The following is a 19,103-nucleotide window of genomic DNA, read 5'->3' as shown; positions in this document are numbered from 1 at the left end:
CATTATCTGTATATACTGCAAACTGATCACTGTAAGTCTAGTTCCCAACCTTACCATTGACCCCCTTCATCCCTTTCACCCACCCCATAACTCCCTTCCCGTCTGGTAACCACTAGTCTATTCTCTATGAGTTGCTTTTACTTTGTTAACTTGTTTTGTTGTTTTTTAGATTCTACATATGAGTGAAATCATATGATATTTGTCTTTCTCCATCTGACTTATTTTGTTGAACAGAATGCCCTCAAGGTCCATCCTTGTAACAGATGGCAAGATCTCATTCTTTTTTATGGCTGAGTAATATGCCATTTTATAAATATGCCACATCTTCTTACCCATTCAGCTGTTAATGGACATTTAAATTGTTTTCCTATCTTGGCTTTTATAAATAATGCTACAGTGAACATAGGGATGCATGTATCTTTTTGAATTACTGTTTTTGTATTCTTTGCATAAATATGAAGTAGAATAGCTGGGTCATATGATAGATTTATCCTTTTTTTTCTTTTTTTTCAGTGATTTATTTATTTTGAGAGGGAGAGAGGGAGGGGGAAGGGAGGAAGGGAATCCCAACCAGGCTCTACACTCAGAGTGCAGAGCCTGACATTGGTCTCAAACTCCTGAACTGTGAGATCATGACCTGAGCCCAAACCAAGAGTCAGATGCTTAAACTACTGAGCCACCCAGACACCCCATAATAGATTTATTCTTAATTTGGGGGGGAACCTCTTTACTATTTCCATGGTGGCTACAGTAATTTACAATGTCACCAACAGTGTACTGGGGTTTCCTTGTCTCCACATCCTCCCAACACTTGTTATTTCTTGTCTTTTTCATTACAGCCATTCTAACATTAAGTGATATCTCATCATGGTTTTGATTTGTATTTCCCTAATGAATTAGTGATGAGCCTGTTGACTGTCCATATGTCTTCTTTGGAGAAGTGTCTGATCATATCCTCTGCCCATTTTTTAATAGGGCTATTTGGTTTTTTGTTCAATTGTATGAGTTCTTTATATATTTTGGATATAAACTCCTTGTCATTTATGTAGTTTACAAATACCTATATACTGAATAGAGATCTCCATTTAGTATATATAGGTATTTGTATATTCACTTTGATGATGGTTTCCTTTGCTGTACAGAAGCTTTTAAGTTTAATGTAGTCCCATCTGTTCATTTTTGCTTTTGTTTCCCTTGACTTTAAAGTCAGATCCATAAAGATGTTGCTAAGACTGATATCAGGAGCTTACTGCCTGCCTTGCTTTCTTTTAGTAATTTTAGGGTTTCAGGTCTTACATTCAAGTCTTTCATCCATTTTGAGTTAATTTTTGTGTGTTGTAGTCTAGTTTTATTCTTTTGCATATGGCTATCCAGTTTTCTCAGCACCATTTGTTGAAGAGACTATCCTCTCTCTCTTTTTTTTTAAAAGCTTTTTTTGTTTAATTTTTAGAGGGAGGGAGGAAGAGGGGCAGAGCAAGTGAGTGAGAGAGAGAGAGAGAGAGAGAGAGAATCTTAAGCAGCTCCACACTCAGCACAAAGCTGAATATGGGGCTTGATCCCACGACCCTGGGATCATGATCTGAGATGAAATCAAGAGTTGGATGCTAAATCAGCTGAGCCACCCAGGTGCCCCTAGACTGTCCTCTCTCTGTGTTATGTTCCTGGCTCCTTTGTCCGTGTTATGTGTGCATTTTGTTCTGTTGATCTGTATGTCTGTTTTTACGTTTTGTTTTGTACCAATACTGTACTGTTTTGATTACTCTAGCTTTGTAGTATAGTTTGAAATCCAGCAGTGTGATACCTCCAAATTTGTTCTTCTTTCTCAAGATAGCTTTGGCTTTTCAGTCTTTTGTTTCATATGTATTTTTTAAATATTTTTTTGGGGAGGAGAGCACAAGTGGAGGAGGGGCAGAGAGGGGGATAGAGGATCTGAAGCAGGCTCTGCACTGACAGGCTGACAGTAGAGCTCGATTTGGGCTTGAACTCATGCACCATGAGATCATGACCTGAGCCGAAGTCAGACAGTCAACCGACTGAGCGACTGAGCCACCCAGGTGCTCCAATTTCATATGTATTTAGAAGTCATTTATTATTCTAGTTCTATGAAGTATGCCATTAGAATTTTGATAGTTATTGCATTGAATTTATAGATTGCTTTGGGTAGTGGGACATTTTAGCATTATTAATTGTTCCAATCCATGAGAATAGAATATCTTTTCATTTATTTGTTGTTTTTCAATTTCTTTCAAACATGTCTTACAGTTCAGGGTACAGGTCTTTCACCTTTTTGGTTAAGTTTATTCTTAGGTATTTTATTGTTTTTTGATGCAGTTGTAAATGGGATTGTTAATTTCTCTTTCTCATGTTTCATTATTAGTGCATAGAATGCCACAGATTTCTGTGTATTGACTTTGTATCCTGCAAGTTTACTTAATCCATTTATTAAGTCTAACAGATTTTTGGTGGGATCTTTAAGATTTTATGTGTATAGTGTCTTATGATCTGCAAATAGTGACAGTTTTATTTCTTCCTTTATGATTTGGATGCCTTTAATTTCTTTCTCTTGTTTAATTGCTATGGTTAGGATTTTCAGTACTATGTTGAAGAAAAGTGGCAAGAGTGAGGATTCTTATCTTTTTCCTCTTCTTGAGAGGAAAGAGGCGTTCTTTCAGGGCGCCTGGGTGGCTCAGTTGGTTAAGCATCTGACTTCATCTCAGGTCATGATCTCGCAGTTCACGAGTTTGAGCTCCCTGTCGGGCTCTGTGCTGACAGCTCAGAGTCAGGAGCCTGTTTCAGATTCTGTGTCTCCCTCTCTCTCTGCCCCTCCCTCACTTGTGTTCTCTCCCTCTCTCAAAAAATAAATAAACATTAAAAAAAATTTAAGAGGAAAAGCTTTCAACTATTCACTGTTGAATACAAGAAAAAAATATATAATGTTAGCTATAGAATGGTCATTTATGGCCTTTATTATGTTGAGGTATATTCCCTCTGTACCTACTTTGTAGAATATTTTATCATAAATGAATGTTGAATTTTGTTGAGTGCTTTTCTTTTTTTTGCATCTATTGGGATGATCATTTTTATTTTTCACTCTGTTGATGTAATGTATCACATTGATTTGCATATCTTGAACCATCCTTGCATCCTAGAATAAATCTCACTGGATCATGGTGTATGATCTTTTTAATGTATTTTTGGATTTAGCTTGCTAAAATTTGTTGAGGATTTTACATCTATTTTTATCAAGGATATTGGCTTGTAATTTCTTTTGTGTGCGTGTGTGTTGTCCGTGTCTGATTTTGGTGTTGGTGATGCTGACCTCATAAAATATATTTGGAAGCTTTCCTTTCTCTTCTGTTTTTTGGAAGAGTTTGAAAAGGACAGGTATTAAGTCTTCTTTGAATGTTTGGTAGAATTTGTCAGTGAGGCCATCTGGTCCTCGACTTTGTTGGAGGTTTGATTACTGTTTCAGTCTCCTTGCTAGTTACCAGTCTATTCAGATTTTCTGTTTCTTCATGATTCAGTTGTAGCAAATTGTATGTTTCTCGGAATTTACCCATTTCTTCTAGGTTGTTATTTCTGTGGCCTCAATTGTAACTTCTCTTTCATTTCTGATTTTACGTATTTGAGTCCTTTTTTTAATTTTTCTTTGTTGGTTTATCTAAGGGTTGTTGATTTTCTCTCTTCAAAGAGCCAGCTCTTGCTTTCAGTGTTTTTTTAAAATTGTGCTTTAAATCTCTGTTTCATTTATTTCTACTCTGATCTTGCTGTTTTCGTCCTTCTACTAATTTGAGGCTTTGTTCTTCTTTTTTTGTTCCTTTAGGTGCAAAGTTAGATTGCTTATTTGAACTTTTTTGTTTGTTTCTTGAGGTAGTCCTCTTTTGCTCCCAATTTCCCTCTTAGAACCACTTCTGCTGCATTCCATAGATTTTGATGTGTTGGATTTTTGTGTTCATTTGTCTCTAGGTATTTTTTTTATTTCTCCTTTGGTTTTTTTGGATGAACAATTGGTTGTTCAGTAACATGCTGCTTAATCTCCATGTTTTTGTGGGGTTTCCTTTTTTTTCTCTTATAATTAATTTCTCAGTTCATACCATTATGGTCAGAAAAGATGGTTTTAATATGATTTCAGTCTCTTAATTTTACTGAGACTTGCTTCTTTGCCCAGCATGTGATCTCTCCTGGAGAATGTTCCATGTGCAATTGAGAAGAATGTGTATTCTGCTGCTTTGGGACGGAATGTTCTGTATATATCTGTTAAGTCCATCAGGTCTAATGTGTTGTTTAAAGCCAGTGTTTCCTGATTTATTTTTTTGTCTGGGTGATTTATCTGTTGATGAAAGTAGGATATTAAAATCTCCTACTGTTACTATATTGATTTTAGTTCCTCCCTTTATGTTTGTTAATTTTGGCAGTCCTTTATGGGTGCATATGTATTTATAAATGTTATATTTTCTTGCTGGATTGACTCCTATGTCATTATATAATGCTCTTCTTTGTCTTTTTTTATAGTCTTTGTATTAAAGTCTATTTTATCTGATAGGAGGATAGCTACTCCAGCTTTCTTTTCATTTCCGTTTGCATGGCGTATCTTTTTTTTAACCCTTCCTTTTCATTCTGTGAGTGCCTTTACTTACGAAGTGAGTCTTATATGCAGCATATAGATGGATCTCATTTTTGTTTTTTATCCATTCAGCCACTCTGTGCCTTTAGATTGGTGAATTTAGTCCATTTATATTTAAAGTAATTACTAAAAGTATAGACTTAGGGCCATTTTATTAATTGTTTTCTGGCCCCATTCTTGTTCTCTTCCTTGTAGTTGATGGCTTTCTTTCATGTCATGTTTAAATTCCTTCCTCATTTTCTTTTGTGTATTTACTCTAAGTTTTATCTTGTGGTTACTGTGAGGTTCACACAAAATATTCTGTGTAAATAGCAGTCTGTTTTAATTTGATAGCAACTTAATCTTAAACACAATTCAGGGGCGCCTGGGTGGCTCAGTCAGTTAAGCGTCCGACTTCAGCTCAGGTCATGATCTCATGGTTCGTGAGTTGAAGCCCCACTTTGGGCTCTGTGCTGACATCTCAGAGCCTGGAGCCTGCTTCGGATTCTGTGTCTCCCTCTCTGCTCCTCCCCTGCTCGTTCTCTGTCGCTCTGTCTCTCAAAATTAAATAAACGTTAAAAATTTAAAAAATAAATACAATTCAAAGCTTTACTCTTTTACTCTTCTCCCCCCCACACATTTTATATTTTTGATGACACATTTTGTATCTTTTTATTCTATGCTTCCCTTAACTAATTATTGTAATTTTAGTTAAGTTTACTACTTTGTCTTTTAACCTTCATGCTTGCTTTATAAGTGATTGATTCACTACTTTGGTTATATATTTACCTTTTCCAGTGAGAATTTACTGGAAATTCCAGAAAGAATTTACTTTCATATGTTTTCAGTTGCCAGTTTATTTCAGCTTAAAGAAGTCTCTTTAGCATTTCTTGTAGAGTTGGTTTAGTGGTGATGAATACCTATAGCTTTTACTTACATGGAAAGCTCTTAATCTCTTCTTCAATTCTGAATGAGAACTTTGCTTGGCAGAGAATTTGGGGTGGAAGTTTTTAGCTTTCAGCACATTGAGTATGTCATGCCACTGCCTTCTGGCATGTAAAGTTTCTAGTGAAAAATTTGATAATAGCCTTGTAGGGTTTCCTTTGTACATAACAAGTTGTTTTCCTCTTGTTGCTTTTAGGATTTTCTCTTAATCCTTAACTTTTACCATTTTAATTATAATGTGTCCTGCTGTGGATCTCTTTGAGGGTATCTTATTTGAAACTCTGGGAATCCTGGACTGGATGTTCATTCAGTTCCTTTGCAAGATTAGGGACATTTTCAGCTATTATTTTTTCAAGTAATTTTCTTGCCCTTTCTCTCTCTCCTTTCCTGCTGAGAGCCCTACAATGTGAATGTTATCCCACTTGATGTTGTCCCTTAAGTTGTCTTCATTTTTCTCCAGTTTTTTCTTTTTTAAAAAAAAACAACACACATTTGTAAAGGTGCTATGTAACCTGGAAAAAGTGTTAATTATTATAAGATATTTTGGAAGTAGCCAGATAAAGTGCCAGAGCATAGAGACATGTCTGTTAATGTTTTTTTTTTCTTGAATTTACATTCTCAGAACTGTTTCTAAAATTAGAATTCTAATTAATTTCCTATCTTCTCCTCTTTTTTCAAAAGACTGTTTTCAGGTTATGTCCTCCTTAGTTCTTTGTTCCTTAAAAAATGATTGTGGGGGTGCCTGGGTGGTTCAGTTGTTTAAGCATCCAACTTCAGCCCTGGTCATGATCTCATGGCTTGTGGGCTCGAGCCCTGCATCAGGCTCTGTACTGACAACTCAGAGCCTGGAGCCTGCTATGAATTCTGTGTCTCCATCTCTCTCTGCCCCTCCCCTGTTCACCCTCTGTTTGTGTGTCTGTCTCTCTCTCAAATATAAATAAACATTTTTAAACATTTTAAAAAATGATTGTGGTAGTATTTGGTATTTAGGTTAAAAAAAAATGGGCACTTGACAAACAGCTATGTCAATTCCCTCCCCTTTTAAAATTGGGGAGGGGCACCTGGGTGGCTCAGTCGGTTAAGTGCCCGACTTCGGCTCAGGTCATGATCTCACAGTTCGTGGATTCAAGGCTCGCGTCGGGCTCTGTGCTGACAGCTAGCTCAGAGCCTGGAGCCTGTTTCAGATTCTGTGTCTCCCTCTCTCTGACCCTCCCCTGCTCACGCCGTGTGTCTCTCTCAGAAATAAATAAAACATAAAAAAATTTTTTTTAAAAATTGTGGATATTTTTTTAGCCCTTGTGATTAAGGTGTCTGGGAGCCAATACATTATAATTCTTTGATTCAGATTGGAGTTTGGGGAATTTTTTCCCCTTCTATTGCCTATTCTATTACCAAGTCCCACCACTTCTTTATCTGAGTGATTCACAGCTACATTCTTTCCTATGTTCTCAGTCTCATACTGTGCAGGTCATTATCACACCACACTTAAATAACTGCTGCAGCTCCTTTGCTATTCGTTCTGCCCTTGATTCTTTTGTGTTCCAAACCTTCCAGAGCTTCTTAACATTCATCCATTGCATCACCTTTTTATTTCAATGTTTACTATTGAAGTATAGTTAATATATAATGTCATATTAATTTCAGGTGCATAACATAGTTATTCAACAGTTTTATGTATTATGCAGTGCTCACTTCAATGAGTCTAGTTACCATCTATCACCATACAACTTTTTTTTTTTAACTGAACTAGGGAGGTGCCTTTGGGCTTTAGTTTCTCTCTCTCTCTCTCTTCCTTTCTTTCTCTAAATTAGTTTTTTCAAGTATTATTAACATACAGTATTATATTAGTTTCAAGTGTACAATGTTTCAACAATTCTATTCACTACACTCAGTGCTGGTCATAAGTATACTCTTAAATCCCCATCACCTGTTTCACTCATCTCCCCTGGCCATCTTCATGTCTGGTAACCACCAGTTTGTTTTTTATAGTTAAGAGTCTGGTTATTTGTTTGTGTCTCTTTTTTTGTTTGTTTTGTTTCTTAAATTCCACAGATGAGTGAAATCATATGGTATTTGTCTTTCTCTGACTGACTGACTTCACTTAATATAATACTCTCTAGATCCATCCATGTCATTGCAAATGGCACGGTTTCATTCTTTTTTATGGCTGGGTAATATTCCACCACATATATATAAAACATCTTTATCCATTCATCTATTAATGGACACTTCGGTTGTTTCCATATCTTGGCTGTTGTAAATAGTGCAGAAATAAACACACAGTAGGTACATATATTTTTTTGAATTAGTGTTTTCATATTCTTTGGGTAATTCCCAGTAGTGGGATTGCTGGATCATATGGTGATTCAATTCTGTTTTTAACTTTTTGAGGAACCTCCATCCTGTTTTCCACAGTGGCTGCATGAGCTTACAGTTGTACCAACAGTGCACTAAAGGTTCTGTTTGCTCAGCCTCCCTGCCAATACATGTTATTTCTTGTCCTTTTGATTCTAGCCATTCTGACAGATGTGAGGTGATATCTCACTGTGGTTTTGATTTGCATTTCCCTGATGATTAGTAATACTGAGCATCTTTTCCTGTGTCTGTTGGCCATCTGTATACCTTTTCTGGAAAAATGTCTCTTCATATCCTCTGCCCATTTTTTATCAAATCATTTGGTTTTTTTTGGTATTGAGTTGTATAAGGTTTTTATATTTTGGATATTAACCCCTTACCAGCTACATCATTTGCAAATAAATACCTTTTCCTAATTGGTGGGTGGTATTTTTGTTTTATTGACCATTTTCTTCTTGGGGCAAAAGCTTTCTATTTTGATGTAGTCCCAATAGTTTAATTTTGCTTTTGTTTTCCTTGCCAAAGAAGGCATATCTAGAAAAATGGTCCTACCACATATGTCAAAGAGATTACAGTCTATGTTTTCTTCTAGGAATTTTATGGTTTCAGGGCTCACATTTAGGCATTTAAACCATTTTGAGTTTAATTTTGTGTATGGTGTAAGAAAGCAATCCAGTTTCATTCTTTTATGTGTAGCTGTCCAGTCTTCTCAGCACTATTTTTGAAGAGACTTTCCCACTGTTCTTTTGCCATAGGTTATACCATACAACATTATTAGAGTATCATTGACTATATTCCCTATGCTGTACTTTTCATCTCCATGACTTAATTTATTTTATAACTGGAAACTTATACCTCTTCATCCCCTTTATCTGTTTCACTCATCTTAATCTTTTCTTTTTCTTTTTTTTTTTTTTTTCATTTTGCTGCTCTGTCTGGGTAAGTTCCCTTGCCTTGTCTTCCAGCTTGCTGATTCATTTTTCTGATTCATCCAGTCTGCTGTTGAACCTTTCTAGTGTATTTTTTAAATTTCTGTTTGATACTTTCTTAAAATTTCTACCTTTTTGTTAAAGTTCTTACTGTGTTTAACCATTCTTCTGCTGAGTTCACCAAACATCTGTATGATAATTTCTTTGAACTTTTCATCAGGTTGATTGCTTATCTGTGTTTTGTTTAGTTCTTTCCTGAGATTTTGGCATGTTCTTTTTGGATACATACTCTGTTTCCTCATTTTACCTAACTCTTGTGTTTGTTTCTATTACCTAGTATTGGGTAAGTCACCTACCTCTCCCAGTCTTGAATGAGTGGCCTTACATAGGAGATGCACTATTGGGCCCAGAAACACAATCTCCCAATCACTAGAACCAGGTGCTCAAGGGGTGTCCCCTGTGTAGGCTGTGTCATCCTTCTGTTGTGGCAGCTCCCGGGGCTGTGGTATGTTGGTGGGCTGGACTGGCACTTGGTTGGGCTGCAAGTGGTGTCCACAACTGCTACAGGGTGTCCTGTGGGCAGGGCTCTCTGCTGGGTGTGCCTACTGTCACTAGCATGTTAGAGGATTCCAAAATGGTGCCTACCAGTGCCCGTATTTAGTAAGGTAGACTTGAATTGCAAAAATCCCTCCTACCAGTGCCTGTTTTCAGGGAGAGTTCCTACTGTTTAAGGTTAGCAAATGATTCTCCTTTACCTATGCTCTATGTACTATTCAGGTTGGTGTTTTTGTGCTGGTTTCTGGGTTGAGTGAGGCATGTCAGCCCTTTAAGAGCAGGTTTTCCATTCCCTGCAATTTTAGTCTTCCTGAAGGTGATCCCTGTCGATTTTCAGAGCCTAGTGTTTTGAGGGCTCATCACTTCTGTTCAAGATCTAAGGATTTGGCACCAGATATAGAACTCAAGTACCTTTGATCTGGGAAAAAGTCTATTCCTTTGACGTCCCTCGCAGTCATGACCACCATAGCTAGGGTTTGTTTTATTTCCTAGCAAGTCTGTGTTTCTGCCCCCTTTCCCATCTTGATGCTGTCCTTTTATCCTTTGTATGGAGGCTCTGTTCATTGAACTTTCAGGCCCCTTTCAGAAGGAATTATTCCACATTTAGTTGTAGATTTGTTGTGTCCATAGAGGAGGTGCATTTACTATCTTGAACCCAGCTCTTCAGATTACCTCTTTAACACAACCACCACCAGGGTTAAAGCAATGCCATATATAGGATGAATTGGAAGGCAATTTAGAGTGACCCAATTGGCCACTTGGATGGCCACTGAAATGGAAGAGAGATAGCAATCACACCCAAAGCACTGAAAATAAAAACTATGAAGGCAGATGCCAGAAGTATTAGCAGGGCTTGGAAACCAATAGGACTTGTAGGTGAGGGGAAAGAAAATAGCTGAACTTGGAAGACTGGGAGGTTGATGATTAAGAGGCATAGCAGGTGTGAAGGTAGGAAAGGGATGAGTTTCTGAAAGAGGAATGCCATGCTTGGAGCATAAAGAGATATAGGGTAACAGATTGGACTTGGAGTATGCCTGTAATGAGGTCACCAAATGAGACGAGGAGTCTGAGTTTGGAGCTTTGTAGGTTGAATGAATGTCTGCATTGAAGGGCCTGCTGGATAAGAAAAGCCAAAAAAGGCTCTTCTGACCCACCCTGTGTTCTATAGTCTGTGACAGTTCTGTTCTGCAGAATGTGGGGCATGGGAGATATACACCTACTGTTCTTACGGGTTTATATATTATAAGAGAGATCCTTGACATCTGGTAGACTACTGGGTGAGATTTACTCCTTACAAAATCTTCCACAGATACACAAACTAAAAACGAACAAACAAATGAAAATAAATAAATAAGAATTTACGTTTTGTTAAATAGCCAGGTTTAAAATTGCAATGTGTATTTTTCAAATTCAGTATTGAAAGGCTAGTTTATATAACCTATATTATTACTGATCTTTACTAATTCTTTTCTCCCTCTTTTTTTCTCTAGGTTTTACATTGTGCGGTAGGTAAGTATGGACTTTTCCCCCTACTATGCACAGTGGATTTTCCTTTGTTTTGAAGTCATAAATAATAGGTCAATGTGATTATTACTGAATATTGAAAAAACTAAACTAGTTAATTATTATATATAGAATTGCATACTTTGGTGTGGCTCTTGGTTTCTGAAATGATAGGTACTATTTAGATCTTATCACTGAACAGTTTATTAAATGTCAAAACTGTTTTGCTCTGTCAATTTAAAGAGGCCCGTCTCACGTCGTTACAAGGGTGACAGAAACACTAGCATACATATTAAAATGTGACTTGGGGTCCTGGTTCTGAACTATGTAGAAAGCCCTCTTGTAATCACTTAAATATTATATTTTCTTTCCTTATGATGAAAATGGAGTACTGTGTATATTGCCTACCTCCCAGAAGAATACTGAATGTGTGTGAGAGGGACTGGGAAAATATAAAGTTATAGAAATGTAAGGGATTTATATGGAAAGCAGATACAGTGTGTTTTCTTTTGGGGGGAAGGAGCGGGTCATCCGATTCTGCCCTGGAAGTGAGATGTAGCTTCTTGTCTGGGATGGGCTAGACCCCTCTAAATAGAACTGAATTTTGGAAAGTTGACAGATTCTGTAGAGTAAACAAACCCCTAGTGATTGCCATGCGTCTGAATTTGTCTGAAAAGGAGGACTTGCAGTTGACCTAGGAGAGCACCAAAGGTCTGAAAACTCAAGAACCATGCATCCAAACCATTTTGGTCCTGTCAGCTTAATTCACAAGTTAAGTGGGTGCCCACTATAGTCAGGGCACTGTGCTTGGCACTGTAGCCTGCAGAGATGAGGAGACTTGGTTCAGAAGGACACACGGGTGGGGGCCCCTTGGCGGCTCAGTCGGTTAAGCGTCTGACTTCAGCTTAGAACCCGGAGTCTGCTTCAGATTCTGTGTCTCCCTCTCTCTCTCTGCCCTTCCCTGCCCCACCAAATAAATAAAGATAAACTTGGGGAAAAAAGGATACACAGGTGGACACACAGCAAGCTATCTACCTTAGGTCTTGCACAGTCGCTCTGATATCCAGCTCCATTAATTTTAAGGAAGACAAAGCATCTTCATTGTAGTCTTGCACCTCAACTAATTTCCACTAGGACTGAGGTCTATAGTCAGGAGTTTCTCCCTATGATTTGCAGAATTTTGTAAGCATGTGTCTATATTTATTTTAGGAGTGGCTGGATAGAATTCATAGCTTACATTAGATTCCCACAGGAGTATGTGATCCCCAAAAGGTTAAGAAATACTGCTTTAGAACCTTTGAGCAAGAGATTTGAAAGGGGCTTGGGGTCTCATCTGCCACATGATCTGCTTTCTCAGAAGTTATAGGACCTGGACCATGTCACATAGCCAGTAATGGGTTTTAGCTGATGTGTAATTTCACACACGTTTCCTTTCTGATCCTTTGTGTACAATTTTGAGATGAAAAATTTTTTTCATCATGCATTTAGATGGTTAAATGCATTTTAAGCATAAGCTTATAGATTAAGGTATACATTTGGCCAGAGAGAGTTCTGGAACCACTTTAGGCCTTTCTCACATGATTGAACCTTGTGCCCCATTCTCCCCATTCTCTTAACCTTCGTGTCCTACATTTTAATCACTATTACTTCATTGTGTTTTAATGCCCCAATTCCCTTTATCTTACAATGTGTTTTCATACCCTCTTTATAAAATGTCTATCCCTAGAAATAAAGTTTATGACCAATATCTTTATTCATACCAAGAAAGTTACTGAATGCCTGGCAGGTGGTGGGTGCCAGACAGTGGGTTGGACAGTGAGAGTAGAAATGTGAGCAGGCCCAAGCTTGGGTTCAGGAAACACGCAGTCAGATGGGCAGCCTTCTGAGCTCCGCTGGTGGGAGGCAGTCCACAGACTGGTGTTCAAGTCACACTCTGTTCTGATGGTTTGTGGATAAGTGTCCCCAGGGCCTAATGTGGTACTTGACATAGAGTAGATACTATATATATANCATGTCATCTGCGAAGAGTGAAAGTTTGACTTCCTCTTTGCGAATTCTGATGCCTTTGATTTCCTTTTGTTGTCTGATGGCTGATGCTAGGACTTCCGGCACTATGTTAAACAACAGTGGTGAGAGTGGACATCCCTGTCGTGTTCCTGATCTCAGGGGGAAAGCTCTCAGTTTTTCCCCGTTGAGGATGATGTTAGCTGAGGGCTTCTCCTAGATGGCTTTTATGATGTTTAAGTAGGTTTCTTCTAGCCTGACTTTCTCTAGAGTCCTTATTAAGAAGCGATGCTGTATTTTGTCAAATGCTTTTTCTGCATCTATTGACAGGATCATATGGTTTTTATCTTTTCTTTTATTGATGTGATGAGTAGATACTTTAAAAGACCTTAATTCAAGGCACTTGGGTGGCTCAGTCGGTTAAATGTTGGACTTCAGTTCAGGTCATGGTCTCATGGTTCGTGAGTTTGAGCCCCCGCGTCGGGCTCTGTGCTGGCAGCTCAGAGCCTGGAGCCTGCTTCGGATTCTGTGTCTCCCTCTCTCTCTCTTCCCCTCCTCCACTCGCGCGCTGTCTCTCTCTCTCTAACAAACAAACAAAAAAATTTAAAAAGAAAAAATTCCTTCTTAGTTCCTTAAGGACCTTGCCCTGTCAGTGATTCTGTCTCCTGCATCCTCACTCTTTGTCATCTGCCTTTTCCTTCCCAGCTCACAAAATACTCAGGGGGGGTAGCATTCTAAAAATAAACTTATCCTTTGACCCTACATTCCTCCCTTATCACTACTTAATTCCCCTCCATCCCTTTTACCAGATCTTTTTTTAAATGTTTATTTATTTATTTTGTGAGCAAGCATAGGAGGTGCAGAGAGAGACTGAGAGCCCAAGCAAGCTCCACGCTGTCAGTGCAGAGTGCGATGCGGAGGTCGATCTCCATAGCTAGGTGGTCATCAGATTTTATCATTTTTGTTTCCTGAATATTTCTCAGATTGTCTTGTTTTTTCATCACCATTCAGGGCGTCGGTACGTCTCATCTGGACTCCTTTATTGGTCTCCCTGAACTTCTAGGCTTGTAATGTTAACAGTAATAAGAACCACCCTTTATTGAGCATTTACTGTGTTCCAGTGCTTTAGACTCATTACCTCATTGACTTCCCTTTTTACAGGTGACAAGACTGAAGCTTAGAAGGTTTTAAATCTTGCCAGAGTTCACAGTTAATAAGCCATAGAGCCATGAGTCGAACATTTGACCGGGTGACTCTAAGCCCATGCTTCACACAGCCGTTGAGGGAGTTAGTTAAAAGATACTTCTGAGCCTGTGGCCTCCTTGCTTAAAACCCTTCACTGGTTTAAACTTCGCCATGATTAGGAGCCTGCCCACCCTTCCCAGCCTTCCCTGTGCCCTTCCTCTCACTCCATGCTTCAGCTTCCCTGGCCTTTTTGTGGGTCTTGCCACCACTTCCTGCCTCTGGTCTGTGGCCAGGCCTTGCTCTGCGTCTGGAATGAGCAGCCCACCCCCTCCTGCTGGCAGCCCTTCACCACTCTTCCTGCAGTAAACTCTCCTACCGGCCACTGGCTAGAGTAGGTACCTTTCCTCTCCTCTCCGTCAGAGGCTACACTTCGCTGTTGGTATCCTTTCTGCTGTGCGCTGCGGTCTGTCACTGCCTGTATCTCCTGCCAGCATCACTGTTGTTTGAGCAATGAGAACCGTTTCTTACTGGTTTCTGTATCCCAACACCTAAGAGTCCAGGCCGCCTAGTGGAAGCTCGGTGAACATTTGATCATACTCTAACCAAATTCTGGTGACGTTTTTCAAAAATGGTTTCAAAATGTGTTCAGTTCCTTTAAAAAGTAAATGATATTAATAAGGAGGCTGTTTCTAGCATGACCTAAAGGCAGTCCTTTTTTTGCTCCTACAATTTAAGTTTATTTTTGGATGCTGGTTTCTCTTCTTGTGGCTTGGTACAACTTTTCACCCTAAGAATTTGGTCTTTTACAACTTGTTTTGGAGCCTTGGGATGTTTTTAGTTTACATGCTATTGATGGGAAGTCTGGACCTCAGTCAGACCTGGGTTATTTATTAGCTGTGTCGCTTCCAGGAAGTAACTCCATCTCTGCCCCTTTGTTTCTACATCAGTTAAAGGCGATGATAGTGCCTTATAGGGTTGTTGTGCAAACGAAAGGGGACATGTATGGGAAGTACTTAGCATGATGTCTAAACCATGGTAATACTGAAGACTGCCCAGCCCCAAAGGGGAGCTGTTATTACTAACTAAAACAGCTGTGCTGTCATAGAATGGTAAAAGTGTCTGTCCCTGACGTACTGTTGAATATCGGTATACCTCTTCCGTATTCCAAGTTTTCTTAAATTATAATTTCTGTGTAAGTGAGCGCTTCAGGACTGTTTATTCTCAGTATGAGTTGGAGCTGCTTCTGGTTCATGCTTGTGACAATGCAAGTTGGCAAAAACAGCTTCCAGAAACAATAAACTACAGTTCTGTATGAGGGGCTCATTTCCAAGGAGCCAAGCCTCCTGTCTATGCAGAAGGGTTCCCATGCCCCCGTTATTTCCAGGTGTAGGTTGTTTGTTCTCCATTAATAATGTAGAGATGGGAGTTCTTTTCTGAGGTTGGGGGAATGATTTTGAATGTATACTAGGGATATTTAAAAAAAAATTTTTTTAACATTTATTCATTTTTGAGAGAGAGAGAGAGAGACAGAGCATGGGTGGGGGAGGGGCAGAGAGTTAGAGAGACTGAAATCTGAAGCAGGCTCCAGGCTCTGGGCTGTCAGCACAGAGCCCAATGCCAGGCTCGAACTCACAGACCACAAGATCATGACCTGAGCCGAAGTCGGATGCTTAACCCACTGAGTCACTCAGGCACCCTGTGGATATATATTTTTTTAAGCAAAATACAATTGACGTATAACATTGTATTTGTTTCAGGTGTACAACATAACAATTTGGTATATGTATACATTCCAAAACATGACCACAATTTTATTAGTTTCCCTCACCTCACATAGTTACAAGTTTTTCTTGTGATGGGAACTTTTAAGATTACTCTCTTAGTAACTTTGATATAAAGTATAGTATTAATTATGGTCACTATGCTGTGTATTACATTCCCAGGACTTCATTATCTTATAACTGGAAGTTCATACCTTTTGACCACTTTCACTGATTTCCTCCACCCCCAGCCTCTGGTACCCACCAGTCTGTTCTCTGTGTCTGTGAGTTTGGTTTTGGTTTGTTTTTTCCCCTCAGATTCCATGTATGTGTGAAACAATGCAGGATTTGCTTATCTCTAAGACAAGATGTAAATGCTGTGGTTGCAGCCCTCAACCCAGGATTTGTAGTGCTTTATGTTTATGCGATATTTTTCTTTTTCGAAATGAGAATTATGAAAAAAAAAAACACTTTGAGACTTACCTTTCACAAGACTACAGAGAAGGGTTCTAATTTCTTTTTTTTATGTTTTTATTTATTTTTGAGAGAAAGAGAGAGAGCGCAAGCGGGGGAGGGTCAGAGAGAGAGGGAGATAAAGAATCCGAAGAGAGGCTCCAGGCTCTGAGCTGTCAGCACAGAGCCTGATGCGGGGCTCGAACCCATGAACCATGAGATCATGCTCTGAGCCGAAGTCAGATGCTTAACCCACTGAGCCACCCAGGTGCCCCGAGTTCTGATTTCTTTATTCATGTGGTGTAGCTTGTATTGAAACTTACCTACTACCTATTTTCCTGTGTTGTGTTGCAAATTAGATTGTGGAAGAGGTATATGGGACATGGGGTGGCTGTCAGCTAGCTACAGAGTATGGTTCTCCCTCTTTGTTGGGATGGAAAGTAGAGGTAGAGGGACTGGAGCTGAAGATACTCTTGGTAAGATGTGACATCGTGCATTCAGTGAACCTTCATGTTGAAAACTATTCTGTCAATATGAATAACTTTGGAAGTTCTCTTGACTGAAAAGTGTAGAACAGGAGTTCAATAGCCCAGAGGGTACTGAGTCTAATGTTAATGTTGAGTATTAGCACTTTGATATCATCAGCAGACAAGAACAGAACCCCTTTTACTGAAATATTCTGGATTTCTGATTCCAAGTACATTTTTATATGTGCCAGCTTGCCCTCCTCTTTCAAACTAATGGCACCTTTTCTTGTTTTTAAAAAGTGAATTTTAAGAAATTTGCAGTTGCCTTAATATTAGTAGGTAGCATGTGGCTTCAAAACTGATTTTATTAGGTAACAAATGGTGCCAGAGAGGAAGAGGAGCAGCTGTTAGGGAGATGAACACCAGAAGACCACATCTCCTACCAGAAATCTTTTCCGTTCCATCAGTTACAGTGAACTAACTCCTCTCCAAACCGTAATGCTACTATCCCCCACTTTAAGAGGATCAAGGTAATAGTCATTTACAGTGCAATATTGTGAAGGAACTGTCATCACATGTTATTAAAACCAGACCCAGAATCCTCTGTATTATAGTGGAAGAGAACTCCAGAAGGAAGCATCCCAGAGGGAAGGAGTAATTCCTGTGGATTTGATTACCTGAATTCTGTTTATATCCCCATTCCTGCCCCCTCCTCAGGGGTATGGCTTTGAAGAAAAACTGCTTTCTCTAGTTCCACTTAGGTTAGTTGACATTTTTTAAATGAACTGTACTGAATAGGAAGAGCAGAAAGGGAATGAGTATCAAACAGTATAAAAAATAGCCGTATTTCCAAAGCACAAACTTTGGATCCTGAGATCTACCTTCCCTTTTGTTACTGGGAGCTGACACAGCTTCACATGGACCTTGCTGACCCTCTTGCGCCCTGTTCTTAGTGTGCTCGACCCGGGCCTCTCCCCCTTTCCCTAGCCCATTTTTCTGACCCCTCCCCCCACAAGAATGAATAAAAGAATGTTTCAGATTGAGAGTCACGTGTTGCTTTCTGGCTGGGAGGCCTGCTTAGTGGCGATACGGGCTGAGGGAAGAAGGAGCCCTCTGAGTTGGGAAAATGGACTTTTCCCAGCAGGCTCTCCCGTCTCCCCTGCCCAGAGGCTTCTAAGGCTCCGGCTGGAGAGCTCCTGGGGTACAGGGGGAGGGTCAGAGGCTTGGGCAGGAAGTTGCCAAAGTCAGTCTTCACATCCTTGCAATTCTGCCTTTGTCATTTATTGAGTACAGTCATTTTCCAGTGTCTGACAACCAGAGCTCTGTGAAGACATACGACTGTGGTCAAACCATAATCAAGCCCTTCCCACCAGCCTGGCTTAGTCTCCTTCTGCCTCGGCCCTTCGTTCATTCTGTTGCCTCCTGATCAAATTTTGCCTCCTCCTCTCCAGACACGGAGCGAAGAGGAAGAGCAGATAGTTTTAGCACCTGCGCCTTCTGCTCCTGGCACCCAGAGCCAAAGCACTTGTTCTCTGAATAAACTTTGTGTTTTCACACCTCCAGAATTTGTACGTACAGCCTCTTTTGCCTGGAACACCCAGCTCTGTCAGTTGTTCCTGCTCGGTGTGAATGTACTGAGATGAAGGGAAGAGAGAAACAAATAGAGCATGCTCATTAGGAGCCCAAAGTGCCTGAGCAGGGAAGGTTGGAGACTTAGCAGAGCTCATATGCACCACCTGGCACCAGGCCAGCACTCAGTTACCTATAGCAGCCTCTCCATTGATGATCAGTGGGCAAGACTTCATCTCTGAGGGCTTCTGTTCCCAGTCAGAATTCAGAAGGGAAAGCCTTGAAGAGAGAGCCTAGATGGGGAATCTTACCCTCTGCCATCCTTGTAGGAACAGCTAGGGGTTTGGTTTGAATGCAGACCTGTTACTGAGATACTTAAAAGTGTCTTTCTCTATAAGATACTGTACCGTCCAGTCCCTTAGGAACCAAGCCAAGGCAAACCAGGTCTGTTGGAAATACTACTAGTTGTTGACGAGTCAAGCATCCTCTCACTAAGCCGTAGTTTCCACATCTGAAAACGTAGGGGTTGGACTGGTTAATAGATTAACATTCCTTGCACCCTGATGTTCTGACATTCCTTGAAATTAACTAATATAGCTTAAAGAGATGAATTTTAGTTATCTGAGTAGTGATAGAAAAAGAGGATAGGCTAGACCTTTCGACGTACCTATGTATTAGTCTTAAGAAACTTATTTCAAGTATGGTAGTTTCAGTAAATCTTTCCTTCCAATGCATTTTGAAAGCCACATCACAAAGCAGAATTGAAATGGGAGAT

At 39.7% G+C, this 19,103-nt stretch overlaps 1 protein-coding gene across 1 annotated transcript in view; it reads left to right on the top strand.

Moving 5' to 3' along the window:
• Positions 1-19,103, top strand: part of HACD2 (3-hydroxyacyl-CoA dehydratase 2) — a 103,414-nt gene that overhangs the window by 17,774 nt on the left and 66,537 nt on the right. The window contains exon 3 of the mRNA XM_077767619.1: positions 10,878-10,896. Within this exon, the coding sequence (XP_077623745.1) occupies positions 10,878-10,896 (19 nt within the window). The remainder of the gene's footprint in view (positions 1-10,877; positions 10,897-19,103) is intronic.

This window comes from Crocuta crocuta, unplaced genomic scaffold (genome assembly GCF_008692635.1).
Source record: "Crocuta crocuta isolate KB4526 unplaced genomic scaffold, BGI_CrCroc_1.0 scaffold45, whole genome shotgun sequence".
Classification (NCBI taxonomy): Eukaryota; Metazoa; Chordata; class Mammalia; order Carnivora; family Hyaenidae; genus Crocuta; species Crocuta crocuta.
Note: the sequence above shows the minus strand (reverse complement) of the source record. Positions and strands in the feature narration are given on the sequence as shown.